General features: G+C 38.2%; 1 protein-coding gene and 2 long non-coding RNA genes across 4 annotated transcripts; 1 reads left to right on the top strand and 2 right to left on the bottom strand.

Moving 5' to 3' along the window:
• Positions 1-3,103: 3,103 nt before the first annotated feature.
• LOC139194022 (heavy metal-associated isoprenylated plant protein 47-like) lies at positions 3,104-14,779 on the bottom strand. Its single transcript, XM_070818108.1, has 5 exons — positions 14,730-14,779; positions 14,406-14,544; positions 12,889-12,965; positions 3,716-3,797; positions 3,104-3,610 (listed from the first exon to the last, which is right to left on the bottom strand). The coding sequence occupies exons 4-5, from the start codon at positions 3,792-3,794 to the stop codon at positions 3,210-3,212; spliced, it is 480 nt and encodes a 159-aa protein (XP_070674209.1). The 5' UTR covers positions 3,795-3,797; positions 12,889-12,965; positions 14,406-14,544; positions 14,730-14,779; the 3' UTR covers positions 3,104-3,209.
• Positions 14,780-14,973: 194 nt separating this feature from the next.
• Positions 14,974-17,698, bottom strand: LOC103418703 (uncharacterized). 2 transcript variants are annotated; one of them, XR_011578691.1, is made up of 5 exons: positions 17,477-17,695; positions 17,293-17,408; positions 17,149-17,210; positions 16,121-16,179; positions 14,974-15,977 (listed from the first exon to the last, which is right to left on the bottom strand). It is a non-coding gene; the product is annotated as an uncharacterized lncRNA (long non-coding RNA). The 2 variants fall into 2 exon arrangements; XR_011578690.1 differs by lacking the exon at positions 17,293-17,408 and having other exon boundaries at positions 15,748-15,977; positions 17,477-17,698.
• Positions 17,699-20,964: 3,266 nt separating this feature from the next.
• On the top strand, positions 20,965-22,816 carry LOC139194025 (uncharacterized). The gene is made up of 3 exons (XR_011578695.1): positions 20,965-21,084; positions 22,484-22,606; positions 22,774-22,816. It is a non-coding gene; the product is annotated as an uncharacterized lncRNA (long non-coding RNA).
• The last annotated feature ends 962 nt before the right edge of the window (positions 22,817-23,778 follow it).

Below are 23,778 nucleotides of genomic sequence, written 5' to 3'. Positions count from 1 at the left end.
CAAATCGAAGCTAGAGAAGTGTAGAGAAAAATTATATCGCTTGGAGTCCATATGATCGCCGGAGATGGCCATAAAATGGCCTGAAAGACGGCTGCCAGTGGGAAACAGGGATATTCGCCAAAATTTCTGGGCAACATTTCAACGTCCATAACTTTGTCAATACTCAACAAAATCAAGTAATTCAAAAATGGAAATCATAGTTCTCAACGAGATGAAGAGATTGGTACCTTTCACGACGGATAAATAGCCATGGTTTGACCATAAAATGCCTCGAAAGTGGTGGAGATAGCCGGAAACTGGGCAAACTTTAAATCATTGTAACTTTATCATTTCTTCACTAAATTAAACGATCCAAACATGAAAATTCATCTAATCGACGGGAGGAATTGATTTATATATGTTTTGAGTTCAAAAGATGGTTGGAAATTGTCTGAAACTGAAGGGAAACCCACCGCTTCAATGAAGGTTCTTGAAATGGCATCCGTTCACAGTATTCCAAGAAACCAAAGTTTGATTCAGGTTTCTAGGTCTGAGGAGAGTAAGAATATGGTGATTTTCAAGTCGTTAATTCGTCGGGAAGGTGGATTGGTGCTTAAGTGTCACGGGGAGGAAGTTGAAGGCGAGAGAGAGATATGTGAGCTGAGAAGAGACTAACGGGAGAAAGAAGGAGAAGAGGAAAAGAAGAATCCAGAAAAATGGGGATCAATATGTGGGTCCCATGTGGCACACAACCAATTTCACATGTTCAATTGTCAATTTACCAAAATACCCTCGCTATTTAAAGGTTCGTAGAGTCTTCGTTATAACTCCAAATTACGTTCCATTTCGCCTACACGTTCATAGCGATGAGTATTATGAGGATACACCAAGAAAACAAGTCTTACGTGGCACGACATGGCAATCAACAAAAGTCAACGCATTTGCCTTAAAGGGCATTTTTGTAAATTCACTTATTAAAATTATAAAAAAAACCGTAAAATTGGGAACGGGTCATTACAGTAGGTACATTATTTTTTTTATAAAAATTAAGCAATTGGTAAGTTATATTTGCACAAATTATAAACCCACTGACTGTGTAGCTATGCTCTGCATTCCTCCCTTTTATGCATCTTGGTTTCCCACCCTCCATTTTTTTTTATGTAATTATTTTAAATTGTTGATTAAATACTTTCCTTTTTTTTGTCAAATACTTTTGTAGACATCGAAATTTCGGTGAAATAAATGTTGATCAATAATTAAAATTTCGACGTTCACGTGTCACATAAATTTTACACATAGCAGGTGACTCAACGAAAAATCGAGAATCATCAGAAAAGTCATCAAACAGGACACATGTCAACACCTGGCAGAAACGATTTATTTCATCTGAATAATATATTCAAAATTAGGCTTTGGAAAATTCTATAAATAAAAGTCATTTCATTCATTTTAGAAAAAATTCAGAACAAATTGAGAACCAATTCATAACCAATTCCTAACCAATTCATATTACACCAAAACCTTGAAGCTCTGAAGCTCTGAAACTCCAAAGCTCTCAAGCATCCAGGTTCCCGAAGAATCAAGAAAGCCCTCTTCGTTCTTCGTTCATCGTTCTTCCAAGATCAAGCCCCAACGGCCCTTGGATCAACAATCATCCACCTTCAAGATCAAGCCCCGACGACCCTTTGAAGAACTTCCACTAATTCAAGATCAAGCCCCAAAGGCCCTTGAAGAACTTCCACTAATTCAAGATCAAGCCCCGACGGCCCTTGAAGAAAGTATTCATCGTTCATCATCCGTTCATCCTAAGATCAAGCCCCAATGGCCCTTTGGATAAACAACATCAACAAATCCGCACAATCATTCTTCAAGATCAAGCCCAAAAGCCCTTGAAGGTCCGTTCATCACCGTTATTCAAAATCAAGCCCAAAAGCCCTTGAAGATCCGTCAATCATTGTTCTTCAAGATCAAGCCCAAAAGCCCTTGAAGATCCGTTCATCACCGTTATTCAAGATCAAGCCTCAACGGCCCTTGAAGAAACGCTCATCCTCAAGATCAAGCCCCAACGGCTCCTTGAAGATCTGCTCAAATCCACCTTCAAGATCAAGCCCACGGCCCTTGAAGAACGTTCATCCTTAGATCAAGCCCAACGGCCCTTTGGATCAATCGCACATCCACAAATCAACACCTTACGGAGATCGAATCAGAGGATCAAATTAGAGAGAGATTGTAACCCAAAATCATCAAGTACAAATATTATTTTGTACACGTGTTCTTGTCTCTTTCGTTTCAGGAATTTTCGTGTTTACAACTTTGTTTTCAAAGATTAAATGATTTATAAACATATATTTGGCACCTTTATTCTTCTTTAAATGCACTACAAATTCATATCATCTTTGAATGCACTACAAATTCATATCATACTTTTTTTTTTTGTCAAATACTTTGTTTTCTCTCTTCTTCTTCTTCCTCTCGTCTTCCTCGCTGGAATTCTAAACCCATTGACTGTGTAGCTGTGCTCTACATTCCTCCTTTCGCTTTTTAAAAGATGACCAGCCGGTGGTTTTGTCACAACATTTTACTCTTTCGAGGGCCGAGAAGAGTTACATAAGCATTTTAGCCTCTCCTGGCCACCATCTTATGATTCACCCAGCTCCAGGAATCGAACCTAGGAGATATGCCGTATAGAATACGTGTCTATAATTCATCTCCAACCACTAGACCACCTATACAGTTTTAGACTACAATGATTCACTATCTGATGTGGCAAGTAATAAGTTTTTGTATGGATCCACACATGCTGAAATCAAGAAATACAGATAGTTTAAGTGTGTTGACACCCTGATTAACCATGCATCCACACATGCTGCTATATAATCATACTTTCACCCATTTATTGGTCGAAAATTAGTATGGATCAGTACAGGTACATAATTAAAGGCAACTCATATAAATGATGGTCTCTTTGGATTACAAACTTGTTATGTTTGTGATAAAAGTGTTTCTTATAAAAGCACTTATGATCAAAAGTGTTTCGTAGTACCTGAGCAATTCCATATGGGTTAGGAAACACATGAAAAAGGCACAAGCAGAAACACAAACAAAATTTTAAAGAGGGAAGCAATTGATATAAAAATATTTCTTATGAACTTTAGATCCATGCATCTACAAGGGAAAAGAGAAAATGAAAATGATCATAATCAAGTTCAACTAATTCATGTCACACGCAATTACATTATGGAGCAAGTTGGTGGTTCTGGATATTCATGAACCAGTTCACAGTACATTGGACGAAACTGAGGAGTGCAACAGTATTGAACACAGTACATTGAACGACAATGGGGAGTGCAAGTGCAACAGTTTTGAACACAGCTTGCTGGAGGAGCTGGAGGCTTTTTCACTGGCGGAGTGCAAGTGCAACAGTTTTGAACACAGCGCGGAGTGCAAGTGCAACAGTTTTGAACACAGCTTGGTGGAGGAGGTGGAGGAGGTGGCGGCTTCACTTCTTCAACTTTGACTAGGGCGCAGCAACAGCCGAACCTTTTCCTCAATGACTTCATCAAGCAGAACGGGTCTACATCATCCCCGATCACCTCCACAAGATCTTTGTCTATCGACACTTTACTAACACCTGCTTTCATTAATTATGATACTCTTTAATAACCATGCCAACTATAATTAACAATGAAATCGTTGAAAGAAAATTTGAATCATGATAATATCAAAAGGCACATACCGTGTGCAGCAGCTGCAATCTTCAAGGCCTTGGTTCTGCATTTGTCACAGTGCATTGGCACCTTCACAACGATCTTCATTTGCTGCACCATCAATTTGTACAAAAGATGTATACACAATATGATCAATTTATACATTTAATTAATGTCAGCTAATTTAAGAAAACCTTCTCGCCTTAATAATTAGTTTCAGTTGTATTAAAAGAAAAAATGTATACAACTGCTACAAGATGCAAGAGTAGTAGAACATACATACATACATACATACATACATACATACATATATATATATACATACATACATATATATATATATATATATATATATATATATATATGAAAAGGCTTACCGGCGGCATTTTGGAGAGAATATTGTGTGAAATATAGAAGTTTTTAAGTTTTTGGGATAGAAACCCAATGAAACAGCACCATGCTCTTATAGAGGATAGGATCCCCTTTAATATTTTTCTTGACTTGTATTACAGGTCCATGCATGCCTACCCTGTACCAATTACATGAGATCGTACCTTTCTTCTTTTCTTTTTTAACGAAAAGTTCCCGTTATTGTTCACTTTAACAAAAAACCATATTTTTTACATTAACAAGTTAATCCTAGTACTATTCATTTTATCCTTTATTTTGTCTTTATCGTTAAAACTCAAAATTTTCAAACTTTTTTTTTATTAGTTTTCCTTTTTATTTATTATTTATAAGAAAAGTCAGATCTGAAGAGAGAGTGAACCGAGTAGGTTAGGTTTTCCACTATGGTGAAATTAGTTACAACAATGTTGTACTTATAAATTAATATCGCACATGAACTCGACAAGAATACGACAGTGACAAGATAAGTGAATATGACAGTGACAAGACAAGTGTATATACTCCTTTTGTTTTTTCAGTAGTCTCTAATATTTTTACTATTAAACAAGCACTTGATTTAATAATACTCTTTTGCTTACAACAAACAACAATAAAATCTTATTAACTGTATAAATCTTAAAACATCACTGCACTCGGTTTTATACCAAATTCTTCATTAACTCCAAATACTCTGTCTTAATGTTGACAAATGTTTCAAATTCATATAACTGTTGGTACACCTAATAATTAATAAAAACATAAAATAAAAGTTGAGTGGTATAGCTACTACTGTACTAGCTAGCAACTGCATGTATGACTGATGTCTTAACTAACTTTCGTGCAAATCATGATGCACATTACTGATGGTGAACGTTCTTTCATGTGAAATTTTTGCTTATATTCATAATTTTTCTGCTTCTACCAACTATCGTTTCAAATGATTTCATTATATGTTTTCTTTGTATGTGGGGTTGATTTTTGGTTTTACCTTTTTTTTCCTCAAGAAGGTTTGGCTTTGTATTGCCTTGGAACAAAAAATAATCAAGAAAAATATGAAGGCGACACATGGACTTTTGAGTTAAAAAGACAAAATTACCCTTAAAGCACATCAGGATTCCCACACATGTAACAAACAATAACAACTCAATCGAGGTCAAAAGTAATCAAAATGGTATTCTTTTAAAACTCTCTCATCACTCCTCATCAAATTCTCACCCACAAGATAACTCCCAATTATTCTCACCCACACCTCTCTATATATAGCCCCTCATTTTCTCAAACAACCTAAATCTAATTCTCTTCTCAAATTCTCCAGATTTCTCCAAATACTTTCTCCCTCAAATTCTAACTTTGGCATCGGAAGTTCTTCGGCCAAAGGTCCCCCATTCATCATGGACGCGTGACGCTCTTGACCTTAACCTAATGTGTTAATTGTTTTGCAGGTGCATTTTCGTCCAAGAAAAAAAAGGCAGAAATTTGCATCCACACCCTTGTTTGTATTTATGTTTTTATTTTAATAAGATTAAGGGAATGAGAACACTATCATCCCTTAAAAAAAAAATACTAGCTAGCAACTGAACTTCAAGAAAATTAATCAAAACATTTTGAAGAACACTATTCGACCACTGAAAAGTTATCCACATGCCGTACACTCTGAAGCACCCCACGTGGCTATAATTAATCCACTTGATCTATACACCATAACGATAACGAAATTTAGTATTACTGGAGACAATTATATTTTGATATCCAGAATTTGAACGCATACTAATATATAGTCAACTTCCAGAGTTTCATCCAATCTGCATTAGCTAATACTAGAAAAAATGCCCGCGCATTGCTGCGGAACTTGAATGCACCAACCTTAACTACATGAATAAGACACATTTAACCTTAAAAAAAATCAACATAATCATGCACAGACAAAAAGGATAGATCTAGGAAATTATAAAAAGCATTGTAACCGTAGATCCAGGAGATTATGAAAATTCATCCTGTCAAGAGACAATATAATAGTTGTGGAAAAGTGAGTATGCAAGTAAGAATCCAAGATATACTTGATTTGCAATTCCATTATGATACAAAAATTGATACAAAAATCTGAAATGAACATGAGATCTACAAAGGTTTTACAACTTACCAATAAACGATGCCGGAAGAAGGCGCAAATATGGCCCCATAAATCTCAGGTATGTGTATAATACACGGATTTGTTTTGCGTCTAAGTAAATCTTTTAAGATTGTCAACTGGCTAAAATATATTGGAAAATAATGAAAAGAAAGCACCTTTGGTTGGTTAACTATTATAAACTATGGAAATTAGTATGAAAGTACCAAACTATATCCCAATTAAAACAAAACGCTTGCTTGACCAAGTTTAATAAACCAACATAGATGAATTGATCTATCATTATTGTTTGTCACATATTTGCAGCTTCATCTTCCATCTTTTCTTTACTTTCTCAATTTCTCTCACACTACAACCTCATTCATCATTCAATAAATTCATATTTCAGTTAAAGACAAATGGCGCTTTATTGACTCTAATCATCACTAACTAAGCTTAAATGCCATTGTTTTGCTCAAATTAAATAAATTGTACCCCTCTCTTCCCCCATTTTCCGTGCAATTCACCACCTAAACAGTGCAATAAAAAACCAAAAGGGACTTTACACACATATATTATTCCATCTCTCAAATTTACACCACGGATGCATGCATGAACCTCAATTAATCCCTTACTGCGAGTGAAATTTCCATTTTTAACCACTAAATCAGAATAACCACCGCCGGGTAAGCAAACATGAGCTACAACAACAACAACAACAACAACAACAACAACAAAGCCTTTTCCCACTAAGTGGGGTCGGCTATATGAATCCTAGAACGCCATTGCGCTCGGTTTTGTGTCATGTCCTCCGTTAGATCCAAGTACTCAAGTCTTTTCTTAGGGTCTCTTCCAAAGTTTTCCTAGGTCTTCCTCTACCCCTTCGGCCCTGAACCTCTGTCCCGTAGTCACATTTTCGAACCGGAGCGTCAGTAGGCCTTCTTTGCACATGTCCAAACCACCGGAACCGATTTTCTCTCATATTTCCTTCAATTTTGGCTACTCTTACTTTACCTCGAATATCCTCATTCCCAATCTTATCCTTTCTCGTGTGCCCATACATCCCATGAAGCATCCTCATCTCCTCTACACCCATTTTGTGTACGTGTTGATGCTTCACCGCCCAACATTCTGTGCCATACAACATCGCTGGCCTTATTGCTGTCCTATAAAATTTTCCCTTGAGCTTCAGTGGCCTACGACGGTCACACAACACGCCGGATGTACTCTTACACTTCATCCATCCAGCTTGTATTCTATGGTTGAGATCTCCATCTAATTCTCCGTTCTCTTGCAAGATAGATCCTAGGTAGCGAAAACGGTCACTTTTTGTGATCTTCGCTAGATTGCTCCGGTCATTAGTGTGGATAAGTATATAAATGGATAGAGATAGGAAAGCAATCACAAGATGTACGTGGTTCACCCAGATTGGCTACGTCCACGGAATAGAGGAGTTCTCATTAATTGTGAAGGGTTTACACAAGTACATAGGTTCAAGCTCTCCTTTAGTGAGTACAAGTGAATGATTTAGTACAAATGACATTAGGAAATATTGTGGGAGAATGATCTCGTAACCACGAAACTTCTAAGTACTGGAGTGCGGTATCGTCTTGACTTTCCTTATCTGTCTCATAGGTAGATGTGGCATCTTCTCTGGAAGTACTCTTCCTCCCTCCAGGGGTGGTATCTGTAACTGGTGGAGATGCACAAGGTAATGTATCAATGTCACTTGAAGCTTACTTGTAGTTTCAGGCTTGGTCAAGCGTGATACAAACCATGTAGTAGGAGTCCCCCAAGTCGCCGAGCTAGGGGATCTGCTGGAAGAGGTGACAGACAAGGTAAGCAATCAGAGCTCCGGCTGATTGTTCACATTCTCCCTATCTTGCAGGCAGCATGAAGGATAAAGAGAAGAAAAATGAGAAGAGATGATATGAGATACTTTTGCTTTTGAAGAAGTAACTTTCCACAGGCTTATTCTTGAACTGGGCTGGAGGGTTTTCTGGTTTCCTCCAGAGATAAGGCCGACTGAAGAATTTGAGGGTCAAAACAAGTCCATCAAATCTAGAGTACGTTCGACCCTGCTGATATGGGATACTTTTGCTTTTGACAGAGTAATGAATGTATCGGCACGTGTGATGTTACGCTTGTCTCCACATGCTTCCTTGTATCCTTCTCACTTGCCCTATCTGTTCCTCAGGCAGATGCGGGATCTTCCCTGGAAGCATAAGATGTTGAAGATGAGTACTCGAGAGCAATGCCAGGTAAGTAATCAGGTAAGGGGTTCCAGGCAGTCAGTTCCTGGCTGGAAGCTTGATTCCAAGTGCTGACTGATTGCTCTCTTTCTCCTTGTCTTGCAGGTAAGAACAAGGCCAAAGGAAAAGACAGGGAAAAAGCATGATATGGGATACTCTTGCTTTTAACCCTGATGATATGAGATATTCTTGCTCTAGTATAGCTTGTTTACAGAGGTATTATCGGGGGGAAAGAAAGCTGAATATTTTGAAAGGCTTCGTTGGGAGTGCCCTCTCAGATAAGAGGAAGGGTTGAGCATTTTTGCAGGTCTGCATGTCCGTTGGGGATGGAGGTCGACATATATAGGAGTTTCCCTAACATCAAGTAATAATGCTATTCTTTTACCCTGCTTGGTCATAGCACGGTAGTGGGAGCTGCCAGCTTCACAAGTTTTAACTCTGTCAGAGCACTTTGAAAAAGTGGTCTGTGGTATCTGGAAAGCTGATGTTGCGTGTGAAGATTACAGACAAACTTTATCCAAGGAGATCCAGCTCTTGAAGTTGGGAAAGTGGTGCCTCTTCGGTTTTTGAACAAGCAATCCTGTCGGGGATCTGGCTCTCGAGATTCGGAGAACGATGCCTCTTTGATTTTTGAGAAAGCAATCCTACTGGGGGTCTGGCTCTCGAGATTCGGAGAGCGGTGTCTTCGATTTTTTGAGAAAGTAATCATGTTGGGAGTCTGGCTCTCGAGATTCGGAGGGCGGTGCCTCTTCGATTTTGGAGCAAGCAATCTTGTTAGGAGTGTTTTCTCGAATGTGAGTAAAGGTTGGGCATGTTTGCTAGTCTACCTTGCCACGAAGCATAGAGGTTGACACACAGGGACTTTCCAATTATCCAGCAGTGGTACTGTTCCTTTACCCTCTCTTCGATTTTTGATAAAGTAATCATGTTAGGAGTCTGGCTCTCGAGATTCGGAGGGCGGTGCCTCTTCGATTTTGGAGCAAGCAATCTTGTTGGGAGTGTTTTCTCGAATGTGAGTAAAGGTTGGGCATGTTTGCTAGTCTACCTTGCCACGAAGCACAGAGGTTGACACACAGGGACTTTCCAATTATCCAGCCGTGGTACTGTTCCTTTACCCTCTCTTCGATTTTTGAGAAAATAATCATGTTGGGAGTCTGGCTCTCGAGATTCGGAGGGCGATGCCTCTTTGATTTTGGAGCAAGCAATCTTGTTGGGAGTGTTTTCTCGAATATGAGTAAAGCTTGGGCATGTTTGCTAGTCTACCTTGCCACGAAGCACAGAGGTTGACACACCGGGACTTTCCAATTATCCAGCAGTGGTACTGTTCCTTTACCCTTGTGGGTAATAATATGGTAGCTAGACCTTCAAAATTTATGTGTCTAAACTTTGTTAGTGTTGTTTCTTTGCTAATCTTTTAACCTTCTTGGTCAGAGTGATGTAGTGGGAGCTGCAAGCTTCACGTGTCTCAACTTTGTCAGAGAACTTTGTCAGAGAACTTTGGCAGAGTTATATGTGGTACCCATGAGCTACTGTTGCGTGTGGGAAGTGGGTGATTGAACAATACGATTCATGTGCTTTCTACTTCGCCAGAAATCTTCGACAGAATGCCCATAATTTCCGCAAAGCTGAGTGTGCGTGTGACAGGTGCTGACAGGGCTGGAAAAGTAGGTGCCTCTTCGATTTCTGAGATCGGCCCTCGTGGTCTTAGCAGCCCAGCTTTTGAGAAAGCAAGCCTCTTCGATTTCTGAGATCGGCCTTCGTGGTCTTTGAGCAGCCCAGCTTTTGAGAAAGCACACGACTCTTCGATTTCTGAGATCGACCCTCGTGGTCTCTGAGCAGCCCAGCTTTTGAGAAAGTAAACGCCTCTTCGATTTCTGAGCAGGCGCCTCTTCGATTTCTGAAGCTTCATCGAGTGCAGATTTTTATAGGGGCTGACATTAAGTTCCAAAGCACACTTGAATATCCACCAGTAGAAGCTCCATTCTTGCACTTCTAAGATCTTGATTTGTCCGACCTCTTCTCTCTTCAACACCTTTGAAAATGTCTGGCCCCTCCGACCGTCGTTTTGACTTGAACCTTGTTGAAGAGGCAGCCCCGCCTTCTCCAGACAACATATGGCGCCCATCCTTCGTCTCCCCTACTGGTCCTCTTACCGTTGGGGATTCCGTGATGAAGAATGATATGACCGCTGCGGTAGTGGCTAGGAACCTTCTCACTCCCAAAGATAACAGACTACTTTTCAAACGGTCTGATGAGTTGGCTGTTAAGGATTCTCTGGCTCTTAGTGTTCAGTGTGCAGGTTCTGTGTCTAATATGGCCCAACGCCTATTTGCTCGAACCCGCCAAGTTGAATCATTGGCGGCTGAAGTGATGAGTCTCAAACAGGAGATTAGAGGGCTCAAGCATGAGAATAAACAGTTGCACCGGCTCGCACATGACTATGCTACAAACATGAAGAGGAAGCTTGACCAGATGAAGGAATCTGATGGTCAGGTTTTACTTGATCATCAGAGATTTGTGGGTTTGTTCCAAAGGCATTTATTGCCTTCGTCTTCTGGGGCTGTACCGCGTAATGAAGCTCCAAATGATCAACCTCTGATGCCTCCTCCTTCTAGGGTTCTGTCCAGTACTGAGGCTCCGAATGATCCCCCTCCGGTGCCTTCTCTTTCTGGGGCTCTACCGACTGCTGAGACTTCTCCTAAGCAACCTTTGTGAATGCTCCCTCTTGTTTGTTTATTTTGACTCAAGTATATGTACATATTTGTAACTTATCGGGGATATCAATAAATAAGCTTTCCTTCATTTCAACGATTGTGTTAAATACACCAAAGCCTTATTCGCTAAGTTCTTTGAATTTTCTTTTGTTGAAGCTTGTATGTTGAAGCTTTGTGAGTGGAGCATGTAGGTTGAGGTAGTGTTCCCTTAATTTCCCGAGTGAGGAAAACTTCTCGGTTGGAGACTTGGAAAATCCAAGTCACTGAGTGGGATCGACTATACGCATCTTCTAATCGGAGCGTCAGTAGGCCTTCTTTGCACATGTCCAAACCACCGTAACCGATTTTCTCTCATCTTTCCTTCAATTTCGGCTACTCCTACTTTACCCCGGATATCCTCATTCCTAATCTTATCCTTTCTCGTGTGCCCACACATCCAACGAAGCATCCTCATCTCCGCTACACCCATTTTGTGTACGTGTTAATGCTTCACCGCCCAACATTCTGTGCCATACAGCATCGCCAGCCTTATTGCCGTCCTATAAAATTTTCCCTTGAGCTTCAGTGGCATACGGCGGTCACACAACACGCCGGATGCACTCTTCCACTTCATCCATCCAGCTTGTATTCTATGGTTGAGATCTCCATCTAATTCTCCGTTCTTTTGCAAGATAGATCCTAGGTAACGAAAACGGTCACTCTTTGGTATTTCTTGATCTCCGATCCTCACCCCTAACTCGTTTTGGCCTCCATTTGCACTGAACTTGCACTCCATATATTCTGTCTTTGATCGGCTTAGGCGAAGACCTTTAGATTCAAACACTTCTCTCCAAAGGTTAAGCTTTGCATTTACCCCTTCCTGAGTTTCATCTATCAACACTATATCGTCTGCGAAAAGCATACACCAAGGAATATCATCTTGAATATGTCCTGTTAACTCATCCATTACCAACGCAAAAAGGTAAGGACTTAAGGATGAGCCTTGATGTAATCCTACAGTTATGGGGAAGCTTTCGGTTTGTCCTTCATGAGTTCTTACGGCAGTCTTTGCTCCTTCATACATATCCTGTATAGCTTGGATATATGCTACTCGTACTCATTTCTTCTCTAAAACCCTCCAAAGGATGTCTCTTGGGACCCTATCATACGCTTTTTCCAAATCTATAAAGACCATGTGTAAATCCTTTTTCCCATCTCTATATCTTTCCATCAATCTTCGTAAGAGATAGATTGCCTCCATGGTTGAGCGCCATGGCATGAACCCGAATTGGTTGTCCGAAACCCGTGTCTCTTGCCTCAATCTATGCTCAATGACTCTCTCCCAGAGTTTCATTGTATGACTCATTAGCTTAATACCCCTATAGTTCATGCAATTTTGTACATCGCCCTTATTCTTGTAGATAGGCACCAAAGTGCTCGTTCGCCACTCATTTGGCATCTTCTTCGTTTTCAAAATCCTATTGAAAAGGTCAGTGAGCCATGTTATACCTGTCTCTCCCAAAACTTTCCACACTTCGATTGGTATATCGTCTGGGCCTACTGCTTTTCTATGCTTCATCTTCTTCAAAGCTACAACCACTTCTTCCTTCCGGATTCTACGATAAAAAGAGTAGTTTCGACACTCTTCTGAGTTACTCAACTCCCCTAAAGAAGCACTCCTTTCATGTCCTTCATTGCGAAAAGCATACACCAAGGAATATCATCTTGAATATGTCCTGTTAACTCATCCATTATCAACACACCTGTGTATTGCAGCAGCAAGTCGAAATGCTCGCTTTCGTCCATTTTTCAGACCGGGTTTTGCACTGTTTGCATTCACCTATAGCAATTAAAATTTTCAGTCAGAGAGCAAGAAGAAACGTAATAAAATGCTCAAAAGGGTAAACCCCAGCCAGCAATAGAGTATATATTGAATGCCAAATGGCAGTTAGGAGTTAAAGGTTCCTTAAAAACACATTTCCGAAACGCAGACATCCCTTCTTTTCATTCCACTAAACCCTAGACTTTCAACACCAAAATCCTCAAATAGTACCAGAATTTTGCAATGTACAGGGAATATAATAATAAAAAAACTTAAACCACAATCAAGCACCATCTATCTAAAACAAAAGGAGAACCCAAACCACAAACAACATTACTATAATCAATTTACCAAACCGCTAAATCTTACAATTTCAACAAATACTATAGCATCAATTGATTTAACCCCATACAAACTTAATTTATAGCCTTGCATCTACGAACAGAATAAGAACAATCTTCATAGCCTGTCATTAGCATATAGCAACAGGGGAAGTTACAATTGATGAATAATATTTCAGTTATACAAAGTTTAAAGATGAGTTGTAAGATCATATTGTTAAACACATTTGTCAGCAGAACCTTTATTTAAGAACAAGTACAATCTTTAACACATGAAATCATGTATATATATTATATTAGTTTATATGCATGTGTGCATACAACATATATACTTGCACAGTTTGCATTTGATTGAAATCGCAAGAACCTTTTGCCTCGACTGCCAACGAAGAAAAAAAAAAATAGTCAATGATTAAAAGAGAAACGGACTTTCGTGATGATTCATCAACAACATCATTAAGGCAGCCAATTATATTTGTAAAACGGAAGAATAATGCAAATAAAAATCTTGAGTCTAATCTAAAAAAAAAAAAGAATTATGCTTATGACTTCCCACTGAAAATGTGTCATGCCTGAACGACTGAACTTAAAATCCTAATAGAACAGCAGCAGGGAAAATGGACTCAAAACAAAAATTAACGACAATATTGAGTTGATGAATCTATTTAAGCACAAAAGTTTAGGCATTCACCAGTGGTCCGACTTGAACGGCGTCTCATAAGCTATGGATGTCCATGAAAAGGGGGTGAGCACACCTAAGTTTCTATAGTACAAACACCAATCCAACAACTATATTCCATGTATTCTCAACTCCAACTTTCAGTACAAAACCAAATTAATTACATCAGTCAGCATCATGAAATAGTCGGTGCAAAATATTTGATAAAAATGAATAGGCTAAGTATGGGAAAACTTCAACAACAACAACAACAACAAAGCCTTTTTCCACTAAGTGGGGTCGGCTATATGAATCATAGAACGCCATTGCGCTCGGTTTTGTGTCATGTCCTCCGTTAGATCCAAGTACTCAAGTCTTTAAGTATGGGAAAACTTCACTACCATTAATTCAAAACAGTTATTTAAAAGGAAATTCAAAATAAAAAACAAAAGAACTCGCCTGGAAAATCCTTCTTGGATCTTCCACTCTTCCTGAATTCTCTTTGCCAGACACAATCATCGGAGCTTGGGAGCCGAATCCTTTGTTCGGAACTGTCACGGAAGTGACCGACTATCAGGAACACGTCATCTTCAAGCGGCTGTGGGCAAAGCAAGGTTGAGATAAACAACAAAGAACCACAAAGATTTGATCTTTATATTAATGTAGTGAAAAACCCAATTCATATAAAACAGTTTCCACCACCATATTCATTTCAGCAGCATGCACAGAAATTGCATATAAAAGAAATTAAAAAAATTGAAGAAACAGAGGTATGAACAATACCAAACCCAGGCCCACCGGGTCCTGCGCTGCTACTGCGCAGTGTAATCTGCTTCTTTAAGACCATTTGTTCCATAAAATTTGACGCTTTTGAGCTCCAATTTGAGCAAACACTTCCAGAGCTTGAAGGGGTGTGTTGAGAAAAATGTGTTTAGAAAGCAGGGAAGAAAGTGCCAGAAGCTAAAACCCCACTAATCATTTTTTCTTCACATTCTCAGATTCTGTCACTTTGCCGTTGTTTCTCCCCTTTTCTTGTCAGCTCTCAACAAAACAAATATCTTCTGAGTTCTCTTTCTCTCTCTGCAATTCCCACGCCCAGCTCCCTCTCATCTGTCTCTGCCATCCCCCTCTCCCTCACAATCTCACTTAGTCAAAACCCCTAGCTCCCATCTCTCTCCAATCTGTCAGTCCCTCTGTCCTCCTCCGCCAACAATGCTCTGACTGAAGCAACAGGCACAGTTATCTCTCCCCGAGTCAAAGTCACATCCCTCCTTTCTCTTCCTCTCACCAAATCCCTATCTCTCTCCCTCCCTCCCTCCATCCCTCTTCTCTCTCTGCTCGCTCGCTCTCTCTCCTGACGGCACGGTCTCACCAAGTCCTACTGCAACTCAGAATACTTCTCCTCAATCACTCCAAATTGCTAATTGGGTTACACTCCGAAGCCCACATTTTCTACACAATCTAAATCTAACTCTCACTAAGCCACAAACACACAATTCGACATCTCACAAACATTGAAATATAACCATTTCACGTCAGCAATGCAAGATCCATAAACCAAGAAGAATTATAATAAAACAAAATTGAAAAGAAAGCAAGAATTTACCACCAATGTAAACAAACCTCAGCAACTATGTGTATTAGACATTTAACCAAATCTCATATAACAAAATTAGTAACTCCCTGTTCACTGACTCATAGTCCACTGCACTCATAATCATTGTCTAAAATATATAAAATGTGGTAACAAAAATAATGCCTTTCGATATAGAGAATGTTAGGCAACCAATGATTTAAGATCCAAAAAGTTCCCAACTCTAGCACCTTTATGTGACCAAAAAACTTTACCAAGTGAGCACTGAAGCAGGCCGCTATACATCTACTCATAGTTGACTGAGTTATCACTGTTTCAAACAAAGAAGAAAGGAAGAAGGATATTCAGTTGCAGTCAGCCATTAGAGACTCACATGAGAAATCCGAAGAGCCACTTCCTTCTTTCTCCTTTGAGGTGAAGATTTTATGAATAAAAGACTGAAACGAAAAGGTAAACACAAAATCCAATTAATTAACAAAATCTGATAAAAAAAACACCATTCTGTTTGCCGAAAGATCCTTTTTTTATCCACAAAATAGAAAAGAAGAAGAACTTGGAAACAAAAATAAGAAAAAGGAACCTTCTTTTTCACATCTTGATTGCTGACAGTCATTTCCGAAACTGCAACTTTTTCATCAACTGTTATTCACAGACCTTCACAAACCTACAGATAACAGATAAATACTGCAATTAGATCAAAACCCTCCAAACCGGATAATTAAATTGCTCCTATTTATTTAAATCGTCAAAAAAAAGGAAGGAAATTTCATGAATTGGACAAAATAAATTATAGATTAAAAACAAAGGACATCGTGAGAATATTGGTAAAATATTGAGATTGAACAAACGAATACAATTCCCAGAGAATAAGAAACTAGTTACCTACATCCAAAAAATAGCATCAAAGACAAACACCCAAATGCAATTCAGTTTCAGATGACAGAAAAAATAGAACATAAATTACCAGAACTTGGTGAAGGATTACAATGAGACAGTTAAGGTTCCAAGGTCTTTGCTTTCTTGAATCAATCAATTATTTTTCAAAACAATCTAAGGTCCACATAAACTTCCATGCTTCTATAGTTTAGAGCTAACTTCTTCTTCTTAAGCCTTTTCCCATCATGTGGGGTCGGCTAACTTCGAATTACGAAATCTATTTTATTTTTTCAGTTTACATGTGTGTGAAAATCTAAATTCCAACTCATACGATCATAATTGCATAAGAGATAACAAAATTGATTTCCCGAATTCATCAAACATTGAGAATTCATAACAAAAATGTGGGAAACAACTTCAACCTCCACTACACCATTCAAACTCCTAGTCTTTAAATTAAAAACCAGAAAGCAAATAATTGTACTAAAAATTAAGTAAATTCGGTATAAATTCAAATCAACTTAACAAAAATCAATAGAGCTACCAATCAAAATAGCAATTCTGTAACTACATATAATGTTTATAGTGCTATGCAAAACTCATATTTGAATGAAGGCCTTTACTATTGAATTGAAAGATGGCTGTTCTTTTTTTTTTTTTTTTTTTTTAATGAGGCCGATCTCACCAATCAAAATTACAGTGCTATGCAAAACTAATATTTGTAATCTATACCAGCTCTAGCCTGCCTCGACCCGTTGGATTTGAAAGGAAAATAGGCAATATAGTAATTTGCCCTGCAAAATCATACAAAAAAATCCATGAGCATGTTGGACAAATCAGAGTTATATGGATGCGCAAATACATAGAGACCACAACCAGATCCATCAGAAGCATGATATGAATCGGAATCGGAGTGCTTTTCTTCGTGAGGTTTGATTTGTAGATGACTGGAGCTGGGTTTGCTAACCAAAATCACAATTTCGAATCTGAAGCTGCATGATATGAATAGAGTTTGTAAACCTAATCCTAAAGCACAAAAGATTTGAAAACGACTCCTCACCTTTTCAATCAGCTGAGGCTGTCATGGGCTTCAAATCTCAGTCATTCTGTGCAACCATGGCCTTTGTCCTCAATCTCAGGCCTTCCTGCCTCTGCGCGCTCTCTCTTTCTTTCTTTCTCTCCTCTCATGTGTCCTTCTCTCTGGTAGCCGGCCTCAGGAGTGCAGGTAGTGAGAGTGATGCCACCACTCAATCTCCTCTCTCTCTCCCTTGAATCGTACACCCCTGTGACTATGTCTACCTGCAAGCGGTATGCCTTCCCCTCACCAAATCCCTATCTCTCTCACTCTTCCTTCCTCCCTCCCCCTCTCTCATCCTCCTCTCTGCAAGCCGCATGCCTTCCCTTCACCAAATCCCTCTATCTCCCTCCTGCTCTCTCTCCTGACGGCATGGTCTCACCGAGTCCCTCTGCAGCTCACAGAAAGAAAGGAAATGAAAGTCTCCCTAACCCACCCAATCCGTTCGAAACCCTACAGACTAAAGCGACCATCGCACCCCTACCTTTCCACAATTATCAACACGCGGCATCAAGATCACCCGTAGCTCCCATCTCTCTCCAATCTGTCAGTCCCTCTGTGCCCCTCCTCTCCTCTCGCCACAGCCACAGCCACAGCCACAACCACAACCAGCTGTCTCCTCTCTCCAATTTGTCAGCCCTTATGTCCCCATCCCCTCTTTCTCCCCGAGTCAAACGTGAGATGCAGCCCAAAGGCCACAAATCGGGCTTGAAGCCTGAGGGGTTTTTTTGTAAATAAAGAGAAAGATGGGTAAAAGCATTCGAGTGGCAATATTGTAAATAAACTGAAATGTGGTCCAAAACACTATTCACATGAATAGTGCCAATTTCCCTCCTACTTTAGACTAAAGTAATATAATAATTTCTTGGGTTTTTTAGAGATAGGCCTTTGAAACTTTTATTTTCCAAACAAAATCCTATCTAATATTAAATATTCAAATAACACCCAAATTTCGAATAGACTACCATGTAGACAAATATGTAGCCAATTATTCCAACATATTTACAACTTATGTCACAAAGCTCTAATCTTGTCAATGAATATAATTACTCACCCTAATTATGATCACCAATTAAACCCATATGAAAATATACCTTTCTTGTATCATAAATACTATTAACACAAATATATATATATATATATATATTAATTTACCCATATTAATAAAAATTAATCATTAGGCAAATTATATTGTAAGTACATTATTTTGTATAGTAGATACATTATTTTATAAAAATTAAACAATAGGTAAATTAAATTTTATAGTGTTGGTGACACACCCCGACCCGGTATGTCCACTAGGACTCCGAATCGAGCTGTGCTGGCTGACACCTGGAAGGTGACGAAGCCATAAAATGTAGTGATGTGAAAAATGTGAATAAATTTAAACATAAAAGTAGCTAAAGACAAGAGTGCGATGTGAGCGAGAATGGATTCATTTCACACGCGACGTCAAAGTATAAGTAAAGTACAGTAGTGTGGGTAATGATCATACCCTCAGAGGTAGCCACCTATACTGAGATTCGCCAAGAATCCTCGTCGATACGAACTTCAGCATCTAAAACCTAGAAGGACGAAAAACAAAAAACGTGAGTGGGCAAAAACAAAGCTTTTTGAAACCATTTCTCTTTTCAAAAATAATAATCCCTCACCGTAAAACCCGTATAATTTTTCAGAAAATAATAATACATAAGTATATAGAAATCAGGCTTGAGAGTAATGAAAACCAAAGTGAGTGCCATGTCAAGTATTTCAGTAATAAATATGTAAGCCAGGTGATGTGAATCAATATAATATGAAATGTCAATCGAAGTCACCTAATGTAACATGTACGGCTGAACCTATAGTTCATAACCAATTCATGCACACGAGTCAGAACCAACTAATGTGGTCTGTATGACAGGCTAGGTGTAAATAGATACGCTCAAGTGCTACGATCACGTGAAGGTTGTGCGAAGTATCGCAAGTCACCTACGAGTCAGAACCACCTAATGTAGTTTGTACGACAGGCTGGCACCTGCCTTGGATCCAAGGTAAGCGTGTGGTGCGGGAGGTGAACGATCACGTGAAGGCTAGGCTGTAAGATCCCACATCGCTCAGGGGATTGATCCTTATATGTATATTCTCATCCCTAGCTAGCATGAGGGCTTTTGGGAGCTCACTGGCTTCGGTTCCGTTGGAACTCCGAAGTTAAGCGAGTAGCGCGCGAGAGAAAGAGAAAAAGAGATAGTGGTTGTCCGGATAATAGGGAGAGAAACAGAGAGGGAGGGGTTGGGATGGTGAACAGAGCCGAGTAAGGCCCCTCAGTCCATGAATCACTCTGGATCGTCTGTTCCTTTTTGCGTGTCGGATGAGTGGCTGGATTTCGAAAGCTAAGTTTCTTTTGTTATTGGATTCTTTACTGTTAGTATAGACTGTCATCATTTCAGCCTTTTTACTGTGAATTATTTCCGAATTTGTTGCACTGTTGGGTCAAGTTTTGGGGGTTCCTTTATTTATTTCGTTTTCTGTTATTTTCTCTCATTTTGGGGATGCATCTCTCTGTTATGTGTATTGTTCTTTGTTTTAAGGTCAGTTTTTTTTTTTTGGTTTTTTTTTTTTGTGGGTTTTCAGTTCGTTGATCTATGACTCTGTGTTTAGATTTTCGTTCGTGTATGATTAAATGGGTATTAGGTTTTGGTGGTTGAAAATATGTTTTTTTTTCCTGCTTATGCTTCTTGCTCATTTTCCTGGGATTTTTTGTTTTGAGTTGCAAGGGTAAAGAGAACACTGAAATCTCAGGTTAAATGGGTATTGGGTTTTGGTGGTTAAAAATATGATTTTTTTTGCTTAAGCTTCTTGCTCATTTTTGTGCAATTTTTTTTTTTCGGTTGCAAGGGTAAAGAGAATACTAAAATCTTAGAAATCGGTTTTGGCATTTGTGTTAATGCATTTTCATTTTCGTTGGTTTGCAGGATAGGTGCATTGAGACCTAAAAATATTTGCGTGAACTTCATAAATTTTTCTGAGGCTCCAAACGTTGAAGGGTAAGTGTTTTTGAGCTAAGTTCAATTTTTAATTCGATTCTCTACTGTTGGGGATGCATCTCTCTGTTTTGTGTTTTGTTCTTTGTTTTAAGGTCAGTTTCCTTTCTTTTTTTTTTTGGTTCTTTTTGTGGGTTTTCAGTTCGTTAATTTGTGACTCTGTGTTTAGATTTTTCGTTGGTGTATGATTAAATGGGTATTGGGTTTTGGTTGTATGATTAAATGGGTTTGGTTGTTAATTTCTGCCTTTTCAATTCCACTAAAATCTCTTTTTTGCTTGCATTGTCTAACGTGTTATGGTCAGTTTTCCCTTTTTTTAGTGGTTTTCAATTGGATTCCACAGTAAAGCCCATAAACTTAGAGGTATGAAATTTTCATTTTTTTTTTTGGGTTCTTGATTTATTTTCAATGTTAATTTCTTATTAAATTATTATTTTTTATAAACTCACTCAGCCTCTAGAGTCTAGATTAAGGCTTGAAGCACAACTTTGAAAAATCGAGACTACCTACAGCTGAGCTGCAATGGAGGCAATCAAGAAGCTAAGAGATCAGGTTGCCAAGCAACAGCAGGTACTCTCTATCTCTCTCTCTCTCTATCTTCGTGTTTGATGGAATTTACAATCTGTTTCCAAATTAGTATCTCTGTATGGATTTTGATATGAACATAATATGCGTTAATTGTGAGATTGCTTATCAGATTTATGATTTTAAAGGTGTCCTATCAATCAATTTAGTTCCAATATAATATTAATGATTATAATTGTTGAATTGAACTAATTGAATTGAAATTAATTGAATTGAATCGAATCGAGTTGAATTGAATTGAATCGAATCAAATTTCACTATTTATGAGCTGTTTGGGGATGTGCTGAAGTGTATTGTTGGTGAATTTGTAAAATTTTGAACCAAGTGTTGCTGATTACTTACTCATTTTATCAGGATTTAAGTCAATGCTTAATTTTTACTTTTTCTGATTGAAAAAAATTATGGGTTCTTAGAGGATTGGAGTGAGTGAGAGTGGGTATTTTGTTAAGTTTTATTATATTGGAGTTGAATTTGGTTGCTCCTTGGCTGTGGGGAGAGGGTTCTGGGTGTGTCATTTGGTCAAGGAGGGGTTGGGGAAAGAGACGGGGGGGGGGGGGGTGTAAGGAGTGTGGTTGCAGATGGGCGTTTGAGGTAGAGATTTTGGGTTTTCCCAAAGGCAAGAACTAAAACCTAAACAGATAAATTAGGACATGAATTATGGATAAAAGGCAGGCATGCAATAAACTGGTAGAGTCTAAAGCTAATCTAATCTGGACTACCAAAATCATGAACTATCGATTTTCCATCTTTTCAATTTCTACAGAGCACCCATTTCCTTCATGCAAATGGGTCTTACAAACTTCCACTCGGTTCTATCAATTTTGTTGGAATTAATAATTATGCGGAGCATTTTTGTAGTGAATTTCAGCGACCCATTTGCCTAATTAGTTTGTAGCATATTATTCAATGGCAATGCAATGCAGTAACTTTGGCGAAAGACGTGTAGTTGTGAAAAGATGAAAAAAGGAGAAAGATTGTGTAATTTGGTTGTCAATGTGTGCTTTAGGCTGAACTATTTATGTCAAACATTACAAGCCTCGATATTTAAGCAAAGATGTGTATAAAAGGTTTAGGATTTTCTTAGCACCCTTAATTCAAACATGCTCAGTTTTGAATTTATACATAACTAGAGTGTAAGGGGTGCTGAACGTTCCAACCACGTTGCTAAGTTGAGTTACTAGAATTGGATTGTCCTATAAGGTTTAAATTTCCCCAAGTTATTTATTGCATTTTAGAAAGTGATCCTACTGATTCATATGATGATGATGTTATATAAGTTCTTGAATTGAGCTATCAAACCACGAGCATTGATTATATCCATTATTTGCCACTTGCAAGATTATTTTTATGTTTTTTGAGTTCTAAAAGGTGTCATTTTTTTCAGTTTTAGGTGAAAGAGATACTATCCCATTATCCATCCAACTACAAACAGTCTGCAGTGATTCCTCTGCTGGATTTTGCACAACAGCAGCATGGAGGTTGGCTCCCTGCTTCAGCAATGAATGCAGTATGTTTATTTTGTTGGGTTGTATTTATGTATTGTTTTCTACTAATTAATGATGTAAAACTGTTATTAAGTTATTGGTTCTATTAATACTGGTAAATTATGAATTACATTAAATTTTGTTCGTTTTCTCTACATTTTCTCACCAACCAAACTCTATTTTTATGTAGAGATCAAGCATGCAAGGGGATGGTAGGATCAACACATCAAAGGTAGAGATTGACTCTTTCTCTCATGTTAAACTTCTACTGTGATGTTTTTTAGTATTAAATTTTGGTAAAATCATTGTTTATCATAAACCTTATCACAATACAAATAACAGGGAGAGAGAGATGAAAAATAGAGAGGTATCTGTTTGATTGTATGTTTGCTTTGCAAATTTTGGATAATGATCATGAATTGTGGTGTAAGTGCATATCTGATTTGTTCTTTTTCACGTTTCTGCATAAAGGATTTTCCAACTCTGATTGTTTTTTTTTTAATTGATTGGGGTTTTGTTTGGTTTGGGGTTGTGATTATTCTGTATTTAATTTGGTATTTCATAGTTTAGCTTGCGATTGTCATCAGTTTTCTTAGACATGGAGGTAATGTTCAATTGATGGAATGTTTTTAAAAGATATTGCTTTTAGAAGGTTACTATGTTATATATATATAAGTATACTTTATACTGTAATGAAATTTTATATGAATAATGTTTCAGTCAGAGAGCTACACAAAGATAAAGACAGGTTCAGCGATAAAAGCTCAACCACAAGTGATCAAGTAGTGTATTTTGTGTTTTTCTTCCTCCATTGAGAAGTTTGTGAAATCGCAGTGGTTGGAACGCCACTATTGGTTTGGGTATGCTTTCTGTCTTAGTGTTGTGGGGTGAAAAGTTATCTGAAAATAATGCAAATAAAATTTTCTGCATCGTGATTCTTTAATTGTATGATAATGTTTCCAATGTTTTAGATTCCATTGATTTGTATTATTTTAAAGTATATATAAAGATTAGTTTGTAGGTGTATGCACTTAATATTGGATATATGTTATATTTCAGGTTATTTGACATACAATTGCATATAATCTCAATTTTCTCATGCAATTTTTTTCTGTGCTTCGGAATCGTTGAACAGGATGATTCATACTTAGATAGCTACATCAGCACAATTGGAGTTGAATTTGTAAGCATGTTG

This window comes from Malus domestica, chromosome 03, assembly GCF_042453785.1.
Source record: "Malus domestica chromosome 03, GDT2T_hap1".
NCBI classification, from domain to species: Eukaryota; Viridiplantae; Streptophyta; class Magnoliopsida; order Rosales; family Rosaceae; genus Malus; species Malus domestica.
The sequence above is the reverse complement of the archived record's forward strand: the minus strand, read 5'-3'. Positions and strand labels throughout refer to the sequence as shown.